Source organism: Pantherophis guttatus, chromosome 5 (genome assembly GCF_059756535.1).
Source record: "Pantherophis guttatus breed Tessera chromosome 5, ASM5975653v1, whole genome shotgun sequence".
Lineage (NCBI taxonomy): Eukaryota > Metazoa > Chordata > Lepidosauria > Squamata > Colubridae > Pantherophis > Pantherophis guttatus.
The window spans coordinates 97,882,910-97,895,813 of record NC_142067.1 but is presented as its reverse complement, the minus strand read 5'-3'; the positions used below and the strand labels follow the sequence as shown (position 1 = coordinate 97,895,813).

General features: G+C 40.7%; 1 protein-coding gene across 1 annotated transcript; it reads right to left on the bottom strand.

Annotated features, from left to right (window-relative positions):
- Window positions 1-3,359: 3,359 nt before the first annotated feature.
- On the bottom strand, window positions 3,360-11,974 carry GPR45 (G protein-coupled receptor 45). The gene is made up of 3 exons (XM_034419710.2): window positions 11,894-11,974; window positions 11,015-11,079; window positions 3,360-5,208 (listed from the first exon to the last, which is right to left on the bottom strand). The coding sequence occupies exon 3, from the start codon at window positions 4,984-4,986 to the stop codon at window positions 3,814-3,816; it is 1,173 nt and encodes a 390-aa protein (XP_034275601.2). The 5' UTR covers window positions 4,987-5,208; window positions 11,015-11,079; window positions 11,894-11,974; the 3' UTR covers window positions 3,360-3,813.
- Window positions 11,975-12,904: the final 930 nt, after the last annotated feature.

Below are 12,904 nucleotides of genomic sequence, written 5' to 3'. Positions count from 1 at the left end.
TGCTGCAACATTCCATTCCCTCATATTTGTCTATTGGAATTAACATTTGTACATATTCAATTTTTTTTTTTTTACATTTGGCTGAGAAGTTATCATTGGATTTGCTTAGTTTTGGCTTAGTGTGTTGCAATTGCTACCTAAGTTCAGGCTTGGTAGGTTGCCCTAGCTAAGTTTGCGGGGCGGGGGGAAATCTCTTTTATTTGTTATGGACACTGAGATCAAATGAAATAAACATTTCTACCTCTTTACCCTATGCAGGCATAGCTATTGGAAGTGGTATTTTGACCATCTTCCAAAACTATGTATATGTGAAGTGTACTATTTGTGCATCCAATAACTTTATTAGAATGAGTTAGCAGACAGGGTGGAAAGAATGTGCTCAAAAGAGAAATCATAATTACTTCTTGGGCTATGAGGCTTGTAGGAAGCCAGAGGCAAATCATGTCTTCCTGGCAGAATCAGAAAAGAATGCAGCAGGATTGCTAATTTATCAGCAATTCATTTCTTGAACTAGTACTAGCCCATATTAAGTAAAAGTTAGTTGTACCGTAGTAAAAGCTTTCTTCTGGTTTTAAAAAAAACCAGTTTCAGAATTGGAGACCCTTGATATGAGGTTTTGTCTTAATTTAGAATCTGCTTCAGATTGGACACCATTGTCAATTTTTGAGAGTTTATACCATACCAGCTTGGCTGCAGCAGGAGAATAATAGCAATTCATGTTGCTGCTTCATTTTTACGACAAACATGGACAAACAACATGGGGGTTTATATTCTTCCATTTCTCTGTTGGAGAGAGAATTGCCTATCTCATGATTTTGAAGTTTCCTGAAGCAAAGATGATAGCAATTCAGATTCAAATTCCAAATCTATGAGAGATTTGGACATGAAAATAACTAGAATCAGGCAATGCCCATCTACCCCCTTGCCTTCCTACGACAAGAATGTCAGCACTACAACTTTAATTGCAAACACTTCAATGCCCTTCCCTGTCATCCTGGGGGAGAAAGGATGGAACTAAAGAAAGCATTCCTATTTCTCCTCCAAAACGTGAATTTTAATGTGGAGAAGCCCGTCTTTTCAAAGGAGAGGTATGTATAGGCAGGACTGCTGTGCACATGAAGCACTTGAGGAACCATTAGTCAAGCAGGACATAAGATCTGGTCACCTGTCTTCTTTCCTACTATTATCACAACCTGTCCTAGGAAGGCCTTATTCCGAATAAGGGCTCTTGAGAAGATAGACCCACTTCTGAGAAGCCTAGAAATGAATTCTCCAAAGACTTGCATAACAGACAATTTCCAAATAACTAGATTGATACCCAACTGTATAAAGAAGCTGTCAGAGTTTGTTGCAAAAAGCACATCCAGAAAGCACACACAGATAACTGATTCAGCAGGATTCATCAACTTCTTTATATACATAACAACATATGAGTAATTGTACAATACCAATAGCTGATTCTTCCAACGTGATAGAGAGGAGAGATTGGTTTCCATTTTTATTCAGAGTGCAGACAAGACCAGACTTGTTTCAGTTCTCAGCACAGCACTCAGAGCTAAGCCACGCCCAGACTCCAAACTGTTTCAGCTCCCATTGGCTGACTTAGCTGGTATGCCTATTCATTGGCTGACCCTGTTACCATGTCTTCCCAGTGATAAATATTCTGACAGAAGCAGACAAGCAGCAAAAGCTTTGAAAAGCAGGGGGAAGAGCCTAGCTAGATGGCTTCCCAAGGAAACCTCACACTTGTGAGCAGGGCCTTTGCTCCGATCAGCTGGCCATCTCCTGGCTCTTGCTGGGCTTTGGGGAAATCAACTGTGTGTATACAAAGGCAGCAGCTTCAGATGAGCTTCCCGAAACCTTCCCCTTGCTTAGCCCCCCTCCCCCAGAAACACACATTTCTTCAATAAAGAAAACAAACAACCTGGGAGGGGGAGACTGCCCACCCCCCATTATGTGTTGAAACTAAACTCCGCCTCTGCCCTCCAATCTCTATCCCTTTTACAAACCTCATTTGCTAAATTTGGAAATAGATTTCAAGTTTCCAAGTGCTGCCTGCCTGCCTTTAGAACCCAGTTTCTACCTTTGCTGTCTGTCCGACTGCTTTTAGGACAAAGTTTGTGGCCTAGCCATTTGCTGCACATTTGTGTTTTAGATGTTTTCGGCGCCTTCCAGGAATGCTGCAAAAATATTTTCTCTGTTTCTTTCTTTTACTCTAGCCTGGAGTCAAGGTGAGTATTTTAGAGATTATTGTCACCCTTTTTCTAGGCATGCAGTGAATTTAGCAAATGAGGATTTTAAAAGGGAATGTCAGCTTTTTTTGTTTGTTTTCTTTACTGAAGAAATGTGGATTTCTGAGGGGAGGGAGAGGGTTATGCAGGGGTGAAATTCAATTTTTTTTACTACCGGTTCTGTGGATGTGGCTTGGTGGGCGTGGCAGGGGAAAGATACTGCAAAATCCCCATTCCCTCCCCACTCCTGGGGGAAGGATACTGCAAAATCCCCATTCCTGGGGGAAGGATATTGCAAAATCTCCATTCCCATCTCACTCCAGGGGAAGGATATTGCAAAATCCCCATTCCCTCCCCACTCCTGGGAAAAGGCTATTGTAAAATCTCCATTCCCACCCCACTCCATTCCCAACCAGCCAGAGGTGATATTTGCCAGTTCTCCAAACTACTCAAAATTTCCATTACCGGTTCTCCACAACCTGCTGGATTTCACCCCTGGGGTTAAGCAAAGTTTTTGAGCAGCTCATTTTGAGAAGCAGCTGCCCTATGGTCGATTGTAAGGGTCAATGACCACAAGCGTCTTGCAGCTGTTTGTAACTTTGAAACAGGATAGTATGTAGTTTTTTTTTCTGGGAGGGGAGGGAGGTCTGTTGTAACTTTGAAAGATTGTTAAGTGACCTGTCATAGTTTAGGGGATATCTGTATTAAATGCTGTAGTGTATTTAATTTGCTTGTTGCATATTTTCCTTTGAAATCACAACAACAAATAATTACAATCAGAACTGTTTGCATATGTATAGGTAAGGGATTAATTTGTTTTCCTTTTGTTGTGATCCTGATGACCACAATCCTTATTTGCGGGATTTTTCAATAGCTTTTTTTTTTGTGCAAGGAAAAGCAGTTTTGATAAGGACTCTGTAGCAGGGGAAAAGATTAAATCATCCATGTTCTTTTAATTTGAACCTTGATTATCTTACATTATTTAAAGATAGACAGAGATCTAAACCAACCCCAACTGTAAAATGTCAGAATGCAAAAATGGCTCTCCCTGTAAGATATTCAGGTTGCAATTTGATACTTGTTTTTGATAACCAATTTGATTGAAAGGATAGACACTGAAATAAAAAAGCAGGTATGCTGATGTTTATTCTTTTAACTGGAAGTACATAAAATTACAAAGGCAGTGTTATTATTGGTAGAAGATTTGATAAAACCACACTTAGGATAATGTAATAATGTGCTGTAATTCAACTTGAAACAGACAATCCTCAAATATGATAGCAACAGCAATAGCACTTAGACTTATATACCGCTTCATAGTGCTTTACAGCTCTCTCTAAGTGGTTTACAGAGTCAGCATATTGCCCCCAAGTATCTGGGTACATAGCTAGTTCATAAAACAGTACTTCAAACAGTATTAACACTATTAAAGGCAGTGTTAAAAGAAATATTTCTAATTTCAAAACTGACAGCTGCTGACCCAGGATTTTTTTTACCAGGATGAACTATCTAGAGTCCATTAAAGTTGAATTCATCCATTCCACATTTTCCTTTCTAATACATTAATGATCATGGTTTATTTCTAAACTCCAGATGGGGGATTACTGCAGATATATATTGTGCTTGGCCTTATTTTCCGTTTTGTCCGTCCAGGCACTTGTGGAAAGATTTTAAATGTTTTTGGCATGAACTCCAGACAGGACTCACGGAATTTCTTGATCCTCCAGCAGTAGATGATGGGGTTGAAAACGGACTTGAGGTAACTCAGCCACAGTACGTAAGTGCTAGTGGTATAGAAAGAGGGGCTGTAATAGAACCGTTGGCTGAAGACAGACATCAGGCTAAAGACTGTGTACGGAAGCCAGCATAGGGAAAAGCCAACAAACAGAATAAAGATGGTAGTGAATGCCCTAGTTTTGAAGCTCATGTCTACATCAATGTGGCGAGGCTTTTGCAATCTTACTAGACTTAGCCTGCTCACCTGGCTGAGGCAGATGTTCTCAGTGTGGTTGTGGATCCGGACTGTGTTCTGACGGACAGTGTTCAGGATGCAAAGGTAAGAATACAACATAATGCCAAAAGGGACAAAGAAAGTGGCCACAAGCAGCATCACTGCATAAGCTCGGTCTGAAGGGAACTCAGTGTATCCAAGGACACACTGGGGAGCCCTGCTTGGCACTTCCATAAATGTCCACCCAACAACGGAAGGAAAGGAGATACAAAACGAGAAGACCCACGAAACAGCTATCACGACTTTGGCACGATGGGGATTCAGCTTGTCTTGGTGCTGGACAATAATGAGGAATCTATCCACACTAATAATTGAGAGTATTGAGACCCCTTCCAAGACAAAAAACCAATAAAGCATGGCAGATATGCGGCAGAAGTGAGCTCCAAAACTCCAGTTTACTGTAATAATGGTGACAGCAGTAAATGGCATGCAGACTAAAGACAACATAATGTCAGAGAAAGCCAGTGTAGCTAAAAGTAGATTTATTGCTGAACGCATGGCTGGTTTCTGGTAAACAATCAAGCAGACAATGGTGTTGCCTAAGAATCCAATGGCAATCATAAGGAGCATTAGTATAGCCATTAATATCCTGAGTGAAACTGGCAAGGATGTATGAGCAGAGGTGGTGAATTGGATACTCTCATTAAAGGAAAAGAACATGTCTGAAGGTGTCTTGTTCCATGCCATTCTAAGACAAAATACTGGAAAGGCAGAAAGAAAGAAAGAAAAAGGCAAGGCCACCATAGTCTTCCTGCTAGCTCTTCAGCTCCTGCCATTTTTCCATTGTGTTTGCCACACAACTCTAAACAAAAATGAGTCCGTCTCAGCAAGTCTGTCTGTAGAACAGATTTTCAGCAATCGTTGACAGATCATAGAATAACGTACAAGTTGTTGCATTTCTGAACAGAGAACAATAAGGAAGCCACTGCCAAGAACTTTTCTTCAGGGACTTTGAGATCTAGAAAACTGGATAAAATATTCAAGAAATATTTGAAATTCAAGAAAATATGACAAACTGTTGGGAGTCAATATCTAATTTTAAAGCACTTCGCCCTCCCCCAATAAGAAAGTAAAAAAGCATAAGCATCAGTGCTCCATAAATGCAAAAAACCATGCACTCAGGATTGGAAAACACCCCATAGGTGCTAAGTAACCTTCCTTACACTTAAGTGTACACATTGATTTTGTATCACACTTGTTGAAAGGTGTCTTAACTTCTGAAATAGGATCTTGAGATCACACAAAAGTTCCACCAGTTATCTCTATGGTCAAATGAGAGCATAATTAAAAGTTTCACTGCTGCTAGTAAAGTCCCAAAGTAAGTTGGTTGCCTAAATAAATTGCCATTTTCATGTATTCTTCCTATCCATCCAACAATCAATCTGCTCTGGTTCCCCCTTTTGGTGCCATGCAGCATGAAGCTACAAGCAGAGAAGTATTCAAATCCTGATCTCTTCACACAGAACAAGAAGGTTTTGAGGGAACCCATTATTTCAGAAGATCTGTGAAGACCGGCTCTTTAAAATGATCTTAGTTAATACAAATCAATAGAAAATTGCATCTCAAAATCAGGTGATCCAAAAATTCTACTCTTTGACAGTTCATCTGCTCATTTAGGTCTAGTGGTTAAGGCACCAGACTAGAAAGCAGGAAACAGAGAGTTCTAGTCCCACTTTAAGGCTCAAGCTGACTTCCGGCACTGCCTTGAGTGGAACATATGCATCTATTTGGAAAGGGTAGCATTGGCATTCCTTTTATATATCCATGAATTTTAAAATTATGGCTAGTGACCCTCAAATAGCAAAGCACAGATCAGCCATCAACCCCTTCTCAGCATAGGTATGTGGCATTGACTCCTAGAAGGTGTGGACAACTCTGAATCAGCTTTTAGCCATGAAAACCAGCTGGGTGACTTTGGGCCAATCACTCTCTCTTAGCCCAGCTCATTTCCCAAGGTTGTTGTTATGGGGAAAATAGGAGGAAGGTTTGTTGTGTATGTTTGCCATCTTGATTTACTAAAATTCACAGCCTCCTGCTTTCTAACCAGGTACCTTAACCACTAGGCCAAATTGGCATTCCCACATCATTTATCTCCCAAGTAACAAGGATGAAGGACCTTGGCTTACCCAATAACCATTTGCTTGGATTACATTATTTTTCATCCTTTCTGCTTTGTTTTCAGAATCAGTAAAGATTTGCTATGTGTGTATCTAGTTTTTTCAATGATCAAGCCTTTAAGTTGTTGTGACTACAAACCCAAAATGCCTTCCTGGCTCCCAAGGAATTTTTGCCCCAATAAACAAACCTCTGAAACAGAAGGAAAACTTCTTCATGCATTCTAACATAATCCAAACCAAAATTCATTTTATATCTTGTAATAACACCATCTCTGATCCATTGAACATCTCAGTATGGCAAACCTCTGCAAAGAAGGTTTGCAGCCTTCTTTGTGCAAGCCACCATAGTGGCTTGCACCACAGCAAACCTTTACTAGACCTCATTCGGAAACAGTCAGGCAAGGAATAGCATTTATGTAGTTCTGCATGTCACAAAGACAGTCCCACATATCCTCCAGCCAGGTACTTTGATTTACCTTTGATGCTTATTAATTTTCTTGTCCATTTTTGTTATTGTTGAATCCTACCTCTTGGAAAACATACCATTAATTGACTAACTTTTTTGTCCTTGACTAAGTTATTTATCCTAAATTAGATGCTAGTTCACCTGAGACATACATCCACATTTGATTTCTCCTTCTTGAATTACAAATGAATGTGCTTATCAATTCATTGCAAAACCGTATTACTTTAATATATGGTAGTATGAATGTTCTCTCTGTGGTATCGTGATGATTTGTAGATGTGGGTGAGCAGTGAAGTAATTAACATGTATATGCAAACCTGGCTTGGAGTATTTTCTTTTGCTTTTTAAAACCCAGATAGGTCTTTAGTAGAACTGACAAATTGCTTTTGCATTCAAATGTCAAAGCAATTTGTGAATGTTAGGGCAGATGCTCCATGGTTACCTTGCATAAAATTGAACTGTAACTACTTGATTTGAGTGTTTTCTCCAAGCATCACCCTAATGTTCACCATTCAAAAGAGGAGTTTTTGAAAATGGGGCAAAATCTATCAAACACTCCTACTCTCATTTTAAAGCAATTTTGCATAGTTCACACACATGGAGGCAACTGAAAGGTAAGGAAGCTGTTGATATATTAATTATTCTTAACATAATTCTTAATTATTATGCTATTTTAATTTAGCAAATCATTCCAAGCTAAAGTGATTTCAGCTATCAAATGCATACACTTCAGCTGATTTTTCAAACAGCGGTGAAAGTTGCAACAGAAGTGAGGTGCAGATTATTTTATGTAATGAAGTCTCCTTAGATGGAAAGTCGGATTTTCTTAAAATGTGATTTTTAATACAGCTGATACATCTGAAGGGGCAGATTCCTAGACTAATATGGATCCATTTGGCCAAACTTTAGAGACTTTTGTACACATTACAGCTCATCTGGCTACTGATTACAGAATCCTGGAATCTGTAGTTATGCGGAGAATTTATCAATCTGAAGATTTTGAACAAGATGTATGATATTGAGTCCCGTTTATAAAGGAAGATGATATAGCTGCAGCAGGAGCCTCTGCAGAGAAAGAGTGTCTAAGAGGCATGATGACTAACATGACTACAGAATGTGTCCTTTTTGAGTATGCATTAACACATACCAAGGCTTTAATTGCATCATTGTAACCAATTATTTTGATGCTGTTGTATAGATGAAAGGGAATAGAGAAAGAGGGAGGGATCAACTTATTAAACCCAGAAGGGTGGGTAGATCAGTGCCAAGGAATTGGAAGATCAGTTTAAGAAGGGAAGAGGAACCATAATGTTGAAGAAAAGTAGTTGATAGGATATATAATGTAATACATATAAACATACCTATCATGCTGGTCCCTTCCAGGTTAAGCAACATGTGCAAAATGCAGAAAGAGTTAACAATAAGCAATTGAGAATTGGGTAAAAAGAATCAGGTTTCCATCAATACCATCTACTATACATCTCCATACTTCTCTGCTACCATATTAGCTTTCACTCCGTCGTTTCGTTCTTCAAACTTCTCACCTTGTTTTGGAGGATTTCATCAACCCCACCCACACAAGTTTCCCTTTTCTACTAACACTCCCCCCCTTCACTTTTCTTTCATGTACGCTTTGTCAGTAAATCTTTCTTCATTTTCTTCACATGAGCCAGCCATATAATCATATTTCCTTTATTGTGGGCACTTAAGGAATATTGACAAAGAAAAAAAATGAGTTTTCTCCACAGTTCAGCATTTGACTAGGACGTTCAAGGTGAGTCATAATCTAACTGAAGCAAAATCCAGCTGTTTTGAGTTAATCAAGATTTTGGCTGCCACAAGTCTAAGGTTTGGTGTAGTAGTTATGGCATCAGACTAGATACCAGGAAACCATGAGTTCTAGCCCTGCCTTTGACACAAAGCCTGCTGAGTGACCTTGGCCAGTTGCTCACAGTCCTAGGGAGGAGGTAAAAAAAAAACCAATCCAAAAAACCTTGCCAAGAAAATTGCAGAGACTAGACCAGGCAGTAGCCAAAAACTTGAAGGGGGATATGGGTTCAGACACACAAATATACATAAACACACACACTCTAGGGAAGTCTTAAGTAGCATTAAATCATTTGCATAGCTTTTAAATTTTTTTCATCCATTTCCCCATCTTTAGTAAGCACTCTGCCAAGGTGTACAAATTCATGTACTAGCTGTAATTTTTTGCCATTTATACATAATGCGTGATTGCTTAGTTCATGAATGAGTCAAATAACAAAGGCCTTGATCTTTAATAGATTAAGTTTCAAATCTCTATTCCTGCTTCTATCATAAAAGTTAAATTTATTGCAAGTCATTCATGTTTATAAACAAAACACAAATACAAAATGGACTAATTCCATTTTTAAAGGAATGACACAGGACTGGAAAATGTTTTATGAAGAACCATATCAAAAAAGAAATAAAAGAAGTAACTGCATCTGTTTAGGTTGCCGAAGAAAGACTCCAGTGTTCTTGTTTTTAATAAAAACGAAGGAATGTGGGAGTGAAAATAAATACTTATAATAATTTCAAATGGATAGTTTTCAGCAATCTGGAAATCTAGCTAATAAGAGTTGTCACCACTAGAGGTCATATTTTAAAAAGAAAAAAAATCCTGATTATAATCAACTCCTGGGATTCCCATGTCAAATTTCAAATCTATAAGCAATTGTTAATTTCTTTAAAAAGTGAGCTGTTGATATGACATGAAGCCATACATATTTATTTCAAGCATGTTGCTGAGCCCAAAATAAATCCCATGAGATTATTTTTTTCAGGATTAAACTAGGAAAATAACACTTTTTCAAATAATGCTCTTCTACCCAGTCATACAGAAAAAGAAAGATCTTTAGAATATCAGTCATTATGTATGGTGTTAAGTATAGTTTATAGGGCATGAGACCAGAGGTGGGCTTCCAAAATTTTAGCAAGGGGTTCTCTGTGTGGTTGCTGGGTGGGCATGGCCTAGTCGGCCTCTTTCCCCATGGCGGGGGGGAGTGTTTTTGTCCCCCCAGGCCCTGGAGGCTTTTTTTGAGCGAAAATGGCCTCCCCAGGCTCCAGAGGCCCTCTGGAGACCGGAAACGGGCCTGTTTCTGGCCTTCCCGAACTTCCGGTAGGCCCATTTTTTGCCCTCTCCAAGCCTCCATGTCCGCCCTGCACTTACCTGCTCCAAAACGGGCCGCATGGGGACTCCTGGGAGGGGCGGGTGGCGGGGCCAGCCAGGAGTGGGATTTGGGGGTTCTCTGAACTGCACAGAATCTTAGCTAGAGGTTCTCCTGAACCCCTGCGGACCCCCAGCAGCCCACCCCTGCATGAGACCCCCTTACTCTTGGTTCTATGACTATACCTTTCCTGAAAGCTTTTTTCCCTTCTGGAATGGATCTTGGATTTTTTTGTTGTCATTATATGATGGAAGCAGCTTAGAAGCTTGAGTCAATAAAGCAGTAAATAAATCTCCACAAGTCAGAAACATGTATGGATGGCATGAGATGACTATACAACAAACTTCTTGCATGAAGGGAACTCCACAACAACCCAATTTTTATACAGATTTGAATGAAGAAACATTGAAACAAGGGCCTTCTTATGGTATTAAATGGGCTTGGTGCAACTGTTCCTAATAGTAGCACATGATCCATAAGAGTCATTCCACTTGTAAATTTCTTCTCCCTAAAAAGCAAGATTTGTTGTTCCTACTATATTCTCTGAACATACATAAATATACATGGAACAATTGAATTACCAACTATCATTTGCAATCTGTGGGGAAATCAATTAAACCATCCTGAGAAGTAGCTGTCCACGTCTCCAGAGACTGAGAACCCACAACTTCCATAAGTAAACTGCTTCACTCTTATACAATAAGTTACAAAAGGCCCGTAACCTGATCCATTCCTCAGAAATTGCTGAGGAATGTTCTAAATACACACTTTGGGAATCTATTAAAAGGGATCAGTGATATTATTAAACGGACAGTAAATCACTGAAGGAACCAAGGCCTTGGGCATTGTGGATGGGGTGGATTTATCCCTCTTGACTGTCTTTTGGAACCAAGTAAAGTTATAATAATCACAATACACAGCATGGTTTTCTACAGACTACCATTCATTTTTCAATGGAGGGCCTTTGTTTGTTTTTTTGTACAGAAAAAATCTTTTACCTGCCAAGGAGTTTTGTGCACCATTCGATTATATTCTCTCCTGTTTCCCCACTCCAAAAAGAGACCTGTAAATTAGGGTTAGGATTATTGATCGATGGTAGAGTTAGGTACAAATGTCATAATTGCAGCAAGGCTTCTGCACCAATTTATTATACCTAGGATGTGTGTGTGAAAACGTTTGGACCTGAGAAGGGGTGTGTGTGTGTGTGTGAAAACAAGAATTCAAGGGAAATTGATAATTGTAGGAAAGTACCTTCTTTACCAGACATCTCATCCTTGATAAGAAAGCAAAAACAAGCAACATTAACACCCCAACATTATCTTTGGTGTGAATATCTATATGGCATCAAGTTGCTAGAATGGAATCTACAGTTCATGAAAAAACGGCGAAAGGAAATAAACGACCACGGAGCAATGATTATATAATACAGAGCCTTCCCGGTTCCTCTGTTACCGCATTATTGGGCCCGCAGCTTAACAGAATTCTGTGCAATTCAAGGAAATTCGCACCCACCGATTTAGCCCAGCCCTGGCTCACCCCCGAGCGTGCCACCCACCGGAGGCGGCTCCCTGAAGTTCCCCACAGAGCGAAATGAAGGCTCCCACTCAGAAAGCCAAGCAACGCCCACGCCTCAACCCCGGCACGCCATTCACCCGAGGCAACTCAGGGCTTGCATTTTTTTTTAAAAAAAATGTTTTTGCAACGCCGAGATTTTGGAGCCCGGGCAGGGGGGGGGAAAGATGGATGGATCCGCAGCTCAGCCTCAGGGCGGGCTTTGAGGCTAGGGGGACAGACGCCCCCATTCTCCCGCCCCATTCTCCCGCCCCCGCCCGCAAACTCAACTAAAATCTGGGGCCCCTCCCTCCCCAATCACTTACCGGCTTCGGCCAAGAGCTGCGCACCGCTATTACTATGTGCAAGAGGCTGAGCCTCTGAGCTCCCTTCCAGGAGGTCCCCAGCAGTAAAGCGCACGATCTTTGGAGTCAGGGAAGCGCGCCCCCTGCAGGCCTCGGTGGGAGGGGAACAAAGGAGGTGAGGAGATAATCTATGGATGTTCTCAGTCATCAAGGTCACGGTTGTCCTAAAGATGCTTTTTTTTCCCCCCAAGAGGCAACTGGCCTTTCTGGTTTTTCTTTGAAGACGTTTCGCTTCTCATCCAAGAAGCTTCTTCAGCTCTGGTTGTTGTGTTAGGTTGTGCCTTCTTTATAAATTATGCGACCTGTTCCAATACGTCTGTTAGTAGAAGTGATTTCAGCTCTGGGAGTTTGTGTTCCACTCTCTCTTTCAAAACCTCAGTTGTGAAATTAATTTGTTTTATTCTTTCATTGAGAAGATGGAGCTGTGCTTTCTGCAGGATGTTTTCTGCCCTGTGTCCCTTCACTGTTGAGCTGTTGGGGATGAGTCTGTGCTGCCTGCATCTCAAACTGAACCGCAAATGGTTCCTGTAGTTTGCAATTTTTCTGGAAATCCGTTCACACTCCCGCACCATTCAGAAGATGTTCATCCCAAAGTGTATAGCTAAATGTCCATGGAGATTCTCAGTCATCCAGGTCATGGTTGTGCCAAAGGTGCTTTTTTCCAAGAGGCAACTGGACTTTCTGGTTTTTCTTTGAAGACGTTTCATTTCTCAAGAAGCTTCCTGGATGAGAAGCGAAACATCTTCAAAGAAAAACCAGAAAGTCCAGTTGCCTCTTGGAAAAAAGCACCTTTGGGACAGGTGAGGAGCAACGGTGGGTTGCCCCTGGTTCGCACCAGTTCTATAGAACTGGTAGTAAAACCAGCGGGAGGCTCCGCCCACTGACTCTGATGTCATCAAAATGCTTCTGCGCACTCGCAGAAGAGCGCGAGCAAAGCAAGCAAAGTGCGCATGGCCCCATTGCGAACCGATA

Excerpts from the sequence above, each read along its gene's own strand:
- GPR45 (XM_034419710.2), bottom strand. The coding sequence starts at position 4,986 with ATGGTGGCCTTGCCTTTTTCTTTCTTTCTTTCTGCCTTTCCAGTATTT.